General features: G+C 32.5%; 1 protein-coding gene across 1 annotated transcript in view; it reads left to right on the plus strand.

Annotated features, from left to right (window-relative positions):
- LOC124539920 overlaps positions 1-14708 on the plus strand; it is a 44605-nt gene that overhangs the window by 23602 nt on the left and 6295 nt on the right. Inside the window, exons 2-4 of the mRNA XM_047117298.1 lie at positions 5760-6491; positions 13954-14172; positions 14376-14629. Of these exons, the coding sequence (XP_046973254.1) occupies positions 5966-6491; positions 13954-14172; positions 14376-14629 (999 nt within the window). The 5' untranslated portion in view covers positions 5760-5965. The remainder of the gene's footprint in view (positions 1-5759; positions 6492-13953; positions 14173-14375; positions 14630-14708) is intronic.

Consider the following 14708-nt stretch of genomic DNA (forward strand, 5'->3'; position numbering starts at 1 on the left):
ATTTACGCGTTTTCTAATTGAGATTTATAAATTTGGTTAACATAATAATTCATTTAAAGATCTCTCTGTAATTTCGTTTTACTTGACCGTTTAACTTAAAAACTTTATTCGGTATAAAAATAACATCTAATAGTTCATTCAAATTTTTCACTATTTTAGGGACATTTTCAAAGATATTTCTTGTACATAAAAGTTAGTTCCCTACCTGCCATGGACTAATTACCATCCATCTTCCGTTCTTCATGAGACAAGCAATTTTCAGCACTATTTCGAATATAGATTACGTCGATAATTGTAAATTAAAAAATGAAAAAACTAACTTTGTGGTTCTATGGATCATTTACTGTTTCAAGTATTGTTTTAAAGTCACACGCTTAACATAACCGTCGTATACCTTATTGGTACAAAATAGATCTAGTTTTTTCGTATCGATATAGAGGTAAACGTGTAACAATTAGTGGGATATAGTCCATTTCAAAACTATAGTCATACAAAATGTACATCCTTGTCAAAGTAAATCATAATTTCGTATCTTTACCAGTTTCCTTTTCGTATGACCTTATTCCGTTCATAAAAGTTCCATTTCAAATCAAATCAATTCAATTTTATTCAAGTAAACTTCACAATTAAGCGTTTTTGAATCGTCAACAATTAAATACTACCACAGTTTCGGAAAGCAGCTTCTAGCGAGAAGAAACGGCAAGAAACTCGCATAGTTACTCTTTTCTAATAAACAGATTTACATTGCTGTTATTTACAGTAGTTAGTGTCCTATGATGGAACCCGAGCCTAACTCCAGGCGTTTATTTCCAAAAAGTACTATTTTAATGAATAATATGATTTATTTATTAATCTTTTTAAATTTTAAGAATGGTAAATTGATTATATTTTCCGGTATCTTATTATATATGCGTATACCATTGCCCAAAAACGTTCTATTTACCGTATACAAACGGAAACTGGGGGTTACAAGTTTATTCTTATTTCTTGTATTAATAGTATGTATATCAGCATTGATTAAATAATTTTTTGTATTATTTTGTATAAACATTATATTATCATAAATATATTGTGAAGCAGCCGTTAATACACCAATTTCTTTAAATTTCTCGTGTAACTATGATTCATAAAAATATCCTTCGATAATCAAAAATTTCTAACTCTAACTAAAATTCGAATTTAGAACACAATTTGCTTCGGTTGCTACTAATTTATGTCAATGAATGTTTGAATATTTCTTATTGATTTTAGCTGTCGCAAATGGACCAGAATAAAAATATGTCAAGCTTACTAATATTTTCCTATACAACAATGTATAGGAAAATATTAGTAAAATATTGACATAACAGTAAATAAACGATTACGGACTTTTCGTCACATATTCTCTTATATAGTACTCTATCTAGTACAAAGGTACAAGCAATATAATGGTGAACGTAAAACGTCCAACCTTTCCATATTTAGTCGTAGCCTGTTTTGTAATTTCACTAGAATGTCCGCGCTCTTGAAACCAAAAGTCAGCTCGGTAAGCAGATAAATAGACGTTATCTGGATGTACAAAAACGTTAAGTTCTATGGCGCAATAATATTGGCAATGTAATTGTAGTGATAAAAAATAATAATATTACGTACTTTAATGGAAGATTATTTGTTTTATACTATTGGAAGGAATTTTAACATATAACATATATAGTAAGTTGATATGATTCACGAAATCCTTTTAAGAATTCACATCTTGTTAGTTTTTATTTATTACTAGCTGTGTCCACCGTGTGTGTTAAATTTACCAAAGAAATTATAATAGTGTATAAGTATAAGTTACTCCTTATTACATATAGCTTCCAAAAAGTCCCGTCAAAATTAGTTCCAGAGATTAGAAAATACAAACAGACAGTATAGTATATGTACGTGTATACATACATACGCATTTAGTAGAAAGCACTTTTTCTAATATTACAAACAGACACTAAAATTTTATACGTATAAATGACGAGGTCATAGATAAAATTTTTAGTTATATTAAATTGCGCAATAAGAACGCCATAAAAATCTAATTTTTCGTCTATTATAGAATAACAATTTGAATAATACACCGCTTCGACCTAACAAATTACTCAGAACGAATGATAATTACTAAAATTTAACGCATTTCGGTAATTCGCTACGACTTTTGTCACGTTCGTTATAAAATCAACAATATTTATATCAAATAATGTTATAATTAAATCGGTTTCAATTCAATTAGTCATCACTACATAGTATAAAAGTCGCTTTCTCTGTCCCTATATCCCTATGTATGCTTAAATGTTTAAAACTACGCAACGGATTTTGATGCGGTTTTTTTTTTAATAGATAGAGTTATTCGAGAGGAAAGTTTTTGTGTACAATACATGTCCATGTATTGTCCAATACAGTAAAGAAACACTGATTATTTAAGAAGTCTGTAATTTGATGTCGGAAGTAAACAAATTCTGTATTAAATTTAGTATCAGTATTGCACCCGTGCGAAGCCGGGGCGGGTAGCTTGTTATAATTTAAAAACTAATAATTAATTTAGTCATATCGCTTTCGTTACAATAGATCATTAAATTATTTAACGTCATTATGCATCTCTAATGATATAGTGTAGAAATCATTTTGACAATAAATATCAGACTGTTCATAAATTGGAGAATACTGCGTACATAACAGCGACTTCCAATTAATTTAATTCATCAGCAAGGCACGCGCCTGGAAAGCGTAACGGATTTTACTGGTGCGGATTCTGCGGCTCGTTGGCGTGTGGCGATTGATTTATCATATTGGATGATAATTGTACACTTCTTATGTTGACTGCCTATATGGTCTAGCAGATGACTATCTAATCTAAGATTCCAATTTCAAAAATTTTAAGAATTTTCTGCCTCGCAAAACCACTGTCGAACCAATCAGCGGTTTTTCCTAACCTTCAAGAAAAGAGCTTACTCTTTCCTTAAAGATCGACAACGCATCCGCAATACCGGTGTTACAGATGTCCATTTACGGGGATCACTTCCACCGGGTGAGTCTCTCACTCGTTTGCCCCTAAGACATAAAAAAATATCCTGGCCCGGGACAATCAGAGCTATTACTAATAGTCAATTAAATAACAACCGAAGATGGGAAGTCGGCATTGTTATACGCTAATACTTCTGCTTCCGATCTCCCTCGAGTCGATCATGATAATAAGCGTAAAGAATTATATAATTCTAGGTGCATTTAGCGCATATATCTTTAATTTTCACTTTAATTATTAAATCCTTTCAATTGACGCTTATGACGATATCTGGTCAGATCTCTTATAATAAATGAATTCGTGGAAATTAAACTAAGCATTAAATTTTTTAAGGGTGTAGCTACTGTTTTTGAGGTTATATCTATTTATATTGGGTTTTTGTTACCCGTTATTATTAAAATCTGCTTTCGTATTTAAAGTAATTTCATATTTTTTTGAAATTTGATGTTGCATTAGCAGCGGCTAGATTTACTAGATTCAAATTATTGAATCTAGTTAATCTAGCCGATAAAAAGTTTTGTAGTTCCGTGTCTATCAGAATCGAAAAAAAAAACTCTTTATTTATATCTAATTATTCTATAACAGCTTAAAACTATTTCAATCGTAAATCTTAAATGTTCATGACATCTTGATTGTGTGAAGAGTTAATCTTCCATTGTAAGGCTAATGATAGCGACAGAACTACAAATTAGTCCTACAAATGGAAATGCATTAGCAATGTCTGACATTTCTCTGATATCGTTCATGTATAAAAGCAGAGAACGTTTGCTATTAACTAAAAAATTTTTGGGGATGCCAGCTTTGTAGTTTTTGGAAGCCTATGGGTACCAACTCTTTACTTAATCTACTGCTAAACAGAAGCATTACTAATGGTATGAAGGGCGAGTTAATCAGTGTAATAACGGGAACTAAACTTTTCAAAAACGCATTTAGGATTACACCTATGATGGATACTCATTTACCGACTACCGTATTGTCTTTAAAAATATTGATTTATAATACATCAACATAACATGACGACCTCCGTGGTCGTGTGGTGTGTACACCGATTTACATGGGTACGCCACTCCGAGGTCCCGGTTTCGATTTCGTGCCGAGTCAATGTAGATTATCATTAGTTTTCTATGTTGTGTTGGGTCTGAGTGTTTGTGGTACTGTCGTTACTTTTGATTTTCCATAACACAAGTGCTTTACCTACTTAAATTGGGATCAGAGTAATGTATGTGATGTTGTCTCATGTTGTCTCATAAATAAATAATGCTGTTGCACCGGTATACATGTAAAAAAAAACAAATACTCATTTCGGCACACCAACGGAATTGGACATAAAATGCAGATAATAATAATGATTATAGGAAAGATGTATGATAGTGAAATTATAAAGAACCTTATGGCTAAGATGATGATTCCAGGCATTAAGAATAAATTGTCAAGCCATTTATAATGGTTAATTACTTTTAGTTTTGATTGAAGAAAAAAAAAACTGGTTAAGGTAGGAAACAGAAGTATGCCTTAAAAGTATGCCTCGATGTGAACCCGTTTAACGAGTAATCGTACAATCTTAGATAAATAAATAAGCATTTGGAATACTTCTAAAGCAGTAGCATCTTATTTCCTACACTGATGACAGGAGGGCTGGTTCGTTTTTTGAAAAGAGGATCAGAATTGTGTGTGTCAACTGGGTAATGCTGCTAGCATTCTTGGCACCATTCCAAACTATCAAGCTGTATAATTAAGTTTAAGCAATAGTAAAAGCAAATTCATTTCATGATAATCTAAATAATGCATTAGTATATTCGATGAGTATGTATAGCCGATATTACTAGAACCAAAACATTTACTTTTCGTATAATATTTTAATGGTAGACTTAATGAATATAAGAAAATTTAAAATAGAACTATTATAAATAAACTAACTTTCTACATTCATGAATCACATTTCAATAAACTTGTTTGACAACTTTGATCATTAGAAGATCCTGTTTCTAAGTAAGTTTATTGTTTTCTTTAAGTATTACCTACATATATTGAGAACTCACTAACAATATACATAACTTAATTAAATATAGTCGAATGTCAAATTACTGAATGCGTGTAATGGTGACAAGAATGTGCTTCGTTGGTACATACCTAATTTAGATTCTTTAGTCAAAGAATTGACTTCCGTAAGTAAGTCTTCCGGTGACAAATTGAAGATGGATATTATAACTTTTTATATTTATTTAGAATGTCTTCTTGTCTTCCGTCTCTGTCTTCTTATGTAGAATGAAGTCTACAACGAAACTATTAATAAAATATATAAATTACTAAAGTCGGCCGTAGATTAGAGTCAGATCTAAGGTCACCTGAGGACCCTGAGGTACTTGGACGGATACTTTAGAGAAAGGCCCTTTTGTTATTGTTTGGTGTTTATAATGAGTATTTGCTGCCTTTAAAATTTTCATCTTTTCAACGTCGATACCGTTTTTACAGAAATAAAATGTAACATAGAGTGGATTATTCATTGATTAGTATTCATTAATTTCTCTTATGTTATATACAAAACATAGATTTAGCAATTAAACTTTACTCCTAACCAAGTTATGTATATAGCTAGAAAGCCATGCCGCACCTGTATGACAGCTTCGCTCATAAAATTTGCAATGAATTTCTTTCTATTGTTGTGTCTGCAATGTCGATGTCAAAAATTTAGACCTACATAATCACACTCATTTTCTCTTTTCAGGTGAAACGTCAACAATTTCCATTCAAAATAAAAGATTCGAGATTAACAAGGGAGACAAACTGCTGACATACTTTCAAATATTCTGAAGGTATCATAGAAAATGGAATTAATGAGCCTACGCCCAAGTAGATACAGTAATTCACCGTGCTTTTGAACAGTTATTTAAATGAGAAAAAGGCACTGTTTATATTAGTAATGATCTGACAATGGCAAGAAGACATCGTAATGGTAATGCAAAAGGGGAAATAATTTTTCGAAACCTTAAATCAATGTTTTCACAATCAAGAACAATAATTATTTTAGTAGTACTTTTAAATGTAATATTAGTTGAATGTAGTTACAATGAAACGGACGAAGACATTAAAAGAGTCAAAAACGAAATACCTAAGAAATTGAAGATAATTGAAGCCATATCGGGCAGAGGTTTCGCTGAAAACGTATACCATAATGGAACATTTAAAACTGGTAACGTTCTGTGGGACAGTATTCTAAACAAGTGTACGTTGAAACCGACAGTGAGCTGCTTACAAAAGAACTTTTACGCATATCTCGATGATAGATTAGATTTTAATGGTGATATAAGTGTTGCAAGTGGTGTTTGTTTTAAGAAGAATAACGTTGATATAAATAAGTATAGTAAAGAAGCGAACATAATCTACCTCACCGGCAGCAAGGAGAAGGAGGATCGATCAATCGATGAAGAAAATGAAATTAAAGATGACGAGGAACCGGGTAAGTTCAATAGTCACTTCACTTTTATATTTAACAGTCAACAGTTAAAACACCACGTGTTTAATTAATAAAGTAGCTACTTTATTAATTAAACACCTTTACGAATATGTATATAAGCGTATTTAGTGAAAGTATACTTTATGTTTCAAAAGTGAAATATTTGCAGTTTGTTGGTAATTTAAAACCAACAAACACAAAAGCTGAGACACAATGACATTCGTTTTTTGCAATGAACACGAGGCATCTACTTAACGCCGAATTCGTTTGCGTTTTATTTTATGTGACCAAAATTTTAGGCTTAGCATAAAAAGTGTTTATTCCACAAAATACAATAACAACAACAACAACAACAACAGTTAGCAGTAACAACTTGTAACCTAGAAATGTTATTTTCCGAATATTATACATAACTGACAAAATTAAAGTTAAACAGAAGAAAAATTATATGAAGCTTATCGACCAATGCTCCAATTAAAAATGAAAATGATTTTATAAATGACAGCAAGGCCTATCGACCAATGGTCTACTTAAAGCGAAAAGCAATTCTATTAACATGAATCATTTATAAGCTTGAACATGTGCGACACATTTTAGATTCTGTAGCGAACTTTTCTATTTCATTGTCACAAGTATGTTATGAACGAAAAAAAATTGTGTTACGCTCTCTGAATAATCCTAGAGTTGGAAAAAAATCTCCATTCATTTGTTTATAACTTAGTGCAACCTTTTATCAGATAAAATCCTGTGAAGGAATATTTAAATGAACAATTTTTTGGTATACATCATGATTTGATCCGAATATTTTCTTCTTTTTTGTGGTTATACGGACTTCATTAACAACTATTCCAAAATTTCATCCGAATCCATTGAGCCATTCATGCTTGACAAACATCCAGATATTCACATTTATTACATTTGATTGATTTAAACAAGAGTATGATTGTATGACAGATTACAAAATAGCTGTTCTTAATTTTTTTAAGATATAATATATAATCGCCAATTGTATTTTTTGTCAATATACAGCATTCCCTTTTATATAAGGCCTTCGAAAATTTCCATACTCGCTCGGATATGTATGAATTCTATTCAACATTGATTTATTTTTGGAAATCGCTGTATTTATAAAGGCTGTTACAAGTAGGTACGGCAAAATTTAAGCTACGACTAATGTCGCAGTAGGTTTTTTTTGTAATGTGAAGTCTAAAGTCTAGTTTAACAAACTAACCATAATTGCTATTCGACTTTAAACAAATAAAATGAAAATAATAAATTATCATTAATTAGATACTCGATGAACTACTGAAGTAAAGGAAAACTATATAATTATAATTTACTTGTTGGTAGGGTTTTGTGCAAGCCTGTCTGGGTAAGTAGCACCCACTCATCAGTTATTCTACCGCCAAATAACAGTACTTAGTATTGTTGTGTTCTGGTTTGAAGGGTGAGTGAGCCAGAGTAACGACAGGCACAAGGGACATAACATCTCAGTTCCCAAGGTTAATGGCACAATGACGTTGTAAGGAATAGTTAATATTTTGTAGAGTTGAGATGGCCCAGTGGTTAGAACGTATACATATATATACATACCGATGATTGCGGGCTAAAACCCAGGCAAGCACCACTATATATATATGCTTAATTTGTGTTTATGTTTAACCTGCATCCACCTTCATCGAAATTCTGCCACATGTGCATTCCACCAACCCGCATTCGAACAGCGTGGCGGAACATTTTCCAAACCCTCTCCTTAATGGATAAGGAGGCCTTATCTCAGCAATGCGAAATTTACAGGCTGTTACTTTAATTTACTTTACTTTACAACGTCATTGCCTATGGATGATGGTGACTACTTACCACAGCCCATATGCTCGTCCGCTAACCTATACCATAAAAAATAGAAAAAAAGATTAAATATATAATGGAAGCATTGCTGGCCTAGATACGATACGAATTGATACATATATATATATACATACATATTATTTGTAAAAAAAATAGTACCTATTTGTAATTAAAATTATAGAAGTCGTTTTAACTAGAATCGAATGTACTTGTCCAATACCTATGATGATCCTCCTGATCGATTTCAACTATGTTGATTATTGAAATAGTCAACCTCCACGAGTATATACAGTACTCAAATATATGTGCAAACACAGGACCGAGGAGGGACACCGGTTCTCCCGAGACACCAGAGTCCCGAGACATCAGAGTCTTAAACTATGTGATGCATGCTATTTTTACCAACCCATAACTTGAACCAATTAAATTGGAGTCAATAACACCAACGACACAATCAATCTACTTCCTTGTCCACTACCTAGGTCAGTTGTCATAGAAAACATGTTCATATTATATTATAAATGCATATATAGAAAAGGGTGGAAAGTCTGTCCGCAAACATTTACATAAACAATAGAACATTCATTCGTGTCACATCCGTGAGGCTTAGAAATGCGGCTGCCCATTTAAAATTGAAGCTACAACCGCAGATTTAAATGCTAATAATCTTCCATGACATTATTTATAAACTTATGTAATTAATCCTCTTCTTATAGATTAGGCCATTTGAGTATTTAATTAATGTAAATCAATCAATTATTTACTTAATAATATAGGTAAAATAGGTAAATTTGCTTATAAATTTTGTCGTAAATTCATAAATTGTTTTTCAGAAAAGCCATTGAATCCACGTTTGAATTCGTTTGAGAACGTGAAGCTTTTTAAGAATCTTCGTCTAATAGTACACAACACACAATAAACTGTGCATGACAGCACAGCACAGACAATCCACGATTGCAACGAGTCAGCTTTTTCCACTCAAATATAACATCTCAAATAAACGAGGTCAATGTCTTGATTTGGAATAATCTCCCATCTTTTATTTCATTATATTCCCACAGTTTGTAAACGTTTTATCATAAACAGATACCAAAAATAGACATAGTTTGGTAAATATGTCGTGTAGGTCACATTAGAGATTGAGATAACGGTATTAAAAACCTACATTTTTGAAGGCTTCTGTTTATAATTCTAATTTCCGTTTTCGATAGTGCTCACTTTGACAGAAATACTTTTCATTGTGCCCAATATTCATTTCAAGTGCCGTTTAGAATGATTCTGCATTTCGAAATACTATCTGTACTCTGTATTTATGTATCGTGAAACCAAATCGACTTGAGACAAATTTGACACAGAGCAAAATAACCAGCTGGTTATACTGATAAAATAATCATATTCTGAGAAGAATGATAAGGCAATATTCTTTAAGAACTCACTTTTGATCTCGCTCGAAAACTAACTGACCGCGTATCAATATAATAATTTTCGTCCTTTATAACTATTATAGTCAAAGCCGCATACAGATTTCATTTTACGATGACCATCGAAATTTCACCTTTTTGTAAACAATTGTTTATCTGTAAACATAAGAGTATAAAACAAAAATGTCGTAAGTGCCAAGGAATACACATTGACAGCAGTTATCATTGCACAATAAAAATGATTACCAAATGCTAACATAACTATCTATACTAAACATATTCCAAATGCTACGGTGAACTCGAATTTGAAAATGGAATCAGCATATATTTTAATTTAAATTCGTTTTATCTAAGGACTAGCGCGCACTGGTGATTTTTGTCACGGTGACTGTTTTGTCACTCTTGTCAAGTCCGTGAATAAAAGAAGATCCCTTATACCACTAGCTACAGATGCAGATACTAATGTCACCCAATTGTCACGTCGTAACTTGCGCGCACCTCCATATATATTCATGGTCTCGACGAGAGTGACGAAACAGTCACCGTGACAAAAGTTACTAGTGCGCGCTACTTCTTATAGAGCTAGAGATTTTGACGCCACGCCTTGAGTTCGATTAAAGTAATCCTTTTTGCATTAGAAAGTCTGTTTAGTGACGTAGATGTATGGCTAAATATATTTTCTCTATGACTCTTAGGACGCGGACGTCTCATTTGGTAAACAGTATTAAGCATTTGATATCTACAGAAAGGTATCCAGCTCTGGATCAGAATCAGGTTATGTGTGACCCACCAAAAGCCACTGTTATATAAATCTATAAATCGGTGGATATTTTCATTGGGAGTGAAGCTGACACCTTAAAGGAGACGAGACCACGGTGCAAAGATTGAACGCAATCATTTTGATAAATAATTAATTAACTAAATATGTTAACCAGATAAGAAAAAAAAGACACGTAGTTACTTACTCATCGAATAGAAACAGCATTTAATCTGAGTGAAACTGTGGAGAGAAAGAAAAATAAATGAAAAAATAGTCGAGAATTATATTCAAACAAATGCTTGAATAAAAAGTTGTAGTATTTTATATTTAACACACATCGTTAATTTGCTATTTTGAACTCAACAATTAAATGCTGTAAGGGTCAATGTTGCATAACGATTTATTGAGATATGATATTTAAATATTTTATAAATATTTATGTGAAAGTCATGTTAATGTATTAATTGATAATTGCATTATTGTTCTTATGGTATAAGTAATAAAATTCAGAATTGGATAATGTTTCTGATTTTGTAACGAGTAACTAGTTACGGATATCGCTGCAATTTATACCATAATTAGTTGTAATAAGGTTTTATTTTGGGTTTATTCTACCACATTGTGCTGCGTACGTGTGCCTTTAGTTACACTGGCTCATAGTGTCCCTTAAGCCGGAACCCAAAAATTGCGAGTAATGCTACTTGATGGTAAAATATTTGATACGTTTTAGACAAGATGCTTAGATGGTTTTGCACGGAGACCTATATATGGCGCCTATTACTCTCGTTCTGGTAGACTATATCTCAGATGTATATGGAGCAGGTTTATCAGAGCTGGATTTAAAGGTCTGGAGGCCCCCGGGCCACAAAGCAGTGGGGGGCCTAGACAAACAGAAGCGTGAACAACCTAATAATTATATTATCATGAATTAATTACTTTTTTATTTCAATCAGTAAGTTATGATTTATTTACTTGTATCGGTAACTTTTAAAATATTAAATAATAACATTATTATAATTTGACTATATCTCGGTATTTGTTAACTTGCTGAAAACTGTGGCCCCCACTAATGTGGAGGCCCCAGGGCAGTTGCCCCGGTTGACCTCCTAAATACGGCCCTGAGATTTATGCAGGTTTCCTAACGACATGTTCTTTTTATTAGGCAAGGCATGTATATTATCAGAATATAGCATTCATAGAAAATTTGTTTAAGTATGATATGGTATAAGTTTGATATGGCATTGCGGTAATTTTAAGGCATTTAAGTCCAGTGTTGATCACTTTCCATCAGTTGGTCCATTTCATAATCCGCCTACCTATGACATGAAAAAAAAACAACTTCGAAAAAGCGAACGTTGACGTTTAAATTAAAAAACGTGATAGTTTTCAAAAAATGATGTTAATAATTAAGCAGCACTTAGTGTACTTTTGATTATAATTCATTTCGTACATCATAAGGAAATTACCTTAAGATAAATTGCATATGTTGGATTAATTTGTGAAAACATATTTTACTTTGGAGTATTGTAATATAAACCCCAAGCCCTTAACGAAAGAAGTTCCCTAATACCACTAGCTACAGATTATTATATTGATATCAAGACTAGCTTTAGATAATCATTAAATATTAACCTATGTCGTCGCTAAGTACCTCATCCTCCTGCCCTTATCCCAATATTATTTGGGGTCGGCGCAGCATGTCTTCTCCTTCCATACTTCTCTGTCAGACGTCTTCTCACAAATAACATTCTTTCTAACCATATCGTCTTTCACACAATCCATCCATCGTTTCCTTGGTCGTCCTCTACCTCTATATCCGTCCACATCCACGCTCAAGGCTTTTCTCACAATATATACCTCATTCCTCCGCATTACATGCCCATACCATGATCGTCGTCGTCGCTTTGTACCTATTCGGTATTAAAAAGTATATGTCATTATCCTTAAGGTACAAGCTTCATAACAAAATTGATCAAATTACTTTCAGTGGTTTGAGTATGCAAGAGCAAAAGACAAACAGATATCAATTTATATAAATTCCAAGGACACTAAGACTAAGGAACCTTCGCATTCAGTAATCTTCTTTCAAGAGTATTATAAACTTTTTCTGTTATTATTTTAGGATACTTATAATTCGAATTTCAAACAATGAAATTTTTGCATAGATCTTAAATCATTTTAAATACGATAACGTGATTGAAATATTCGTAACGATACAAATGAATGTGCACCTATCAAGCTATTATATTATATACTAAGTAATACATATATAAACATATACTGTCCCAGTCATTCTGGATCGATAGCCGCACGTAGAAAATTGGTTATGGTATCATTTGAAGAGCTTTAGCCATAGATATGCAGAAAAATGAAGAGGATTCTTGATTTGCAATTCACTAAATTATTGTGATTTAACAAAGATTTAATATTAGAGAGCGGAAAGTTACTGGCCGGTTAGAGAGCGGTACTACAGATGTCCAAAAAAAAGGAAAACGTCAATAAAATTAATGGAAACTGTTATCGAATAACACCAATTCGTTTGAATAAACGCGATTATAGCACGACACAACTTAGATGTAGCATCGGCAAATTCAATAAAACCGATTGCTGCCGAATTACACAACCAATGGAAATAATCCCCTATCGCGCCATTCGACGCTATTCGTCGCTATAGATTCTCGCGTCAGTTCAACCCGAGAAAGCAAGTGCACGTAAATTGACGAATATATTAGATCATATTATATTACAAGTTATTGCGTTTAAAGATAATATTCACATGAGAAATAAATATTGATAATTTGGAATAGCGTACCTAATTCGAATGTGATCGGTTTTACGAATTTTGCCGATGCTACATCTAAGTTGCGTCGTACTATACGCGAAATTTCATGGGAGACCCACTAGTATTCACTTAATTGTTCAAACAGTTATGATATAACACATTGAAACAATTAATTACATATACACGTAAATTGCACATGTGTGGGAATATTTTCTCAGTTATTTATAAATTTTTGTTATAGAAAGTGTATTTCCGTAATGGGACTACAGTCAAGAACAATATTCACTGTTAACAATGGAAGAAAGTAATTTTCTAGAACACATTATCGGAATGAGTCTTTAACTATGGATATATTTTTCACTTTTTATAACAAATGTTTACTATGAAAAGTAAATTATAAAATCTATATTATCTTTCACGATCAAACCGCTGAATCGAATTTGATGAAATTTGGAATGAAGCAAACCTGAACTCCAAGAAAGTTTAATTCATTATTAATGTATTTTTAAATTTTATTAAGATTAATTGATTTAAACTGACAAAATATTTTGCCAAGTGAATACAAACCCAGATCTATATCTTTCTTGCATCGGCAATTTAACACAAGAAAGAAGAAGACACAGTCACAATATAGACCAAACCCTTTTATTTCAGATACACCTTTGGAAGAAGTGACAGATGCATTATACAACAAAGGCATTAAATTCCTGATGACGCATGATATGAAGTTAACGTTACCAGAGATGATGTTTAACGGAGCGACGCTGAAGGTTTCTCCGAGAGCTTTGACCAAAACGGGCGCGCTGGTACACATAGACTTAGAACCAAATCTGAATGACAATGGACAGGGGAGGTTACTGTTCCATAAAATCAGTGAGTAAAAATTTATTTTTTTTTTTTTTGGTGGTCCTAGGACCATAATTTTTTTTTTTCAGCCTAATGTGACCAAGACTCTGTCAACAAATCCCATTAATTCTGATTTGAATTTCGAACACAGATGGAACACATTTAAAAAGTTAATTATGGTTAAAATCTTTGCTTAAAACTTTTATCACACTATTCATAATTGTTTTCAGAGAAGTACATAAAGAAGAAATTAGTGATGGCAGCTTTGGCGATCGTATTGGTGGTCAAGTTGATCGCGTTAAAACTAGTATTCGTGCTTCCCATTCTACTCGGAGTTACCACTGCTAAGAAGATGTTTTTAAAGATCCTTTTGTTCCTATTTCCGGCTTTGAGTCACATATTTAAACTTTGTTCGTGGTACCATCAAAACTATCACACCACAAAATACCATCACCATCATCATTTGATTACTCACCACCATAAGGCAAGTTCATGACATTACTCTTTAATTTGAATTTATTTAATGAGGATGTGCATACCTCTTAAAGCAATCAATATACTAA

The sequence above is a fragment of the Vanessa cardui genome, chromosome 23 (assembly GCF_905220365.1).
Source record: "Vanessa cardui chromosome 23, ilVanCard2.1, whole genome shotgun sequence".
Classification (NCBI taxonomy): Eukaryota; Metazoa; Arthropoda; class Insecta; order Lepidoptera; family Nymphalidae; genus Vanessa; species Vanessa cardui.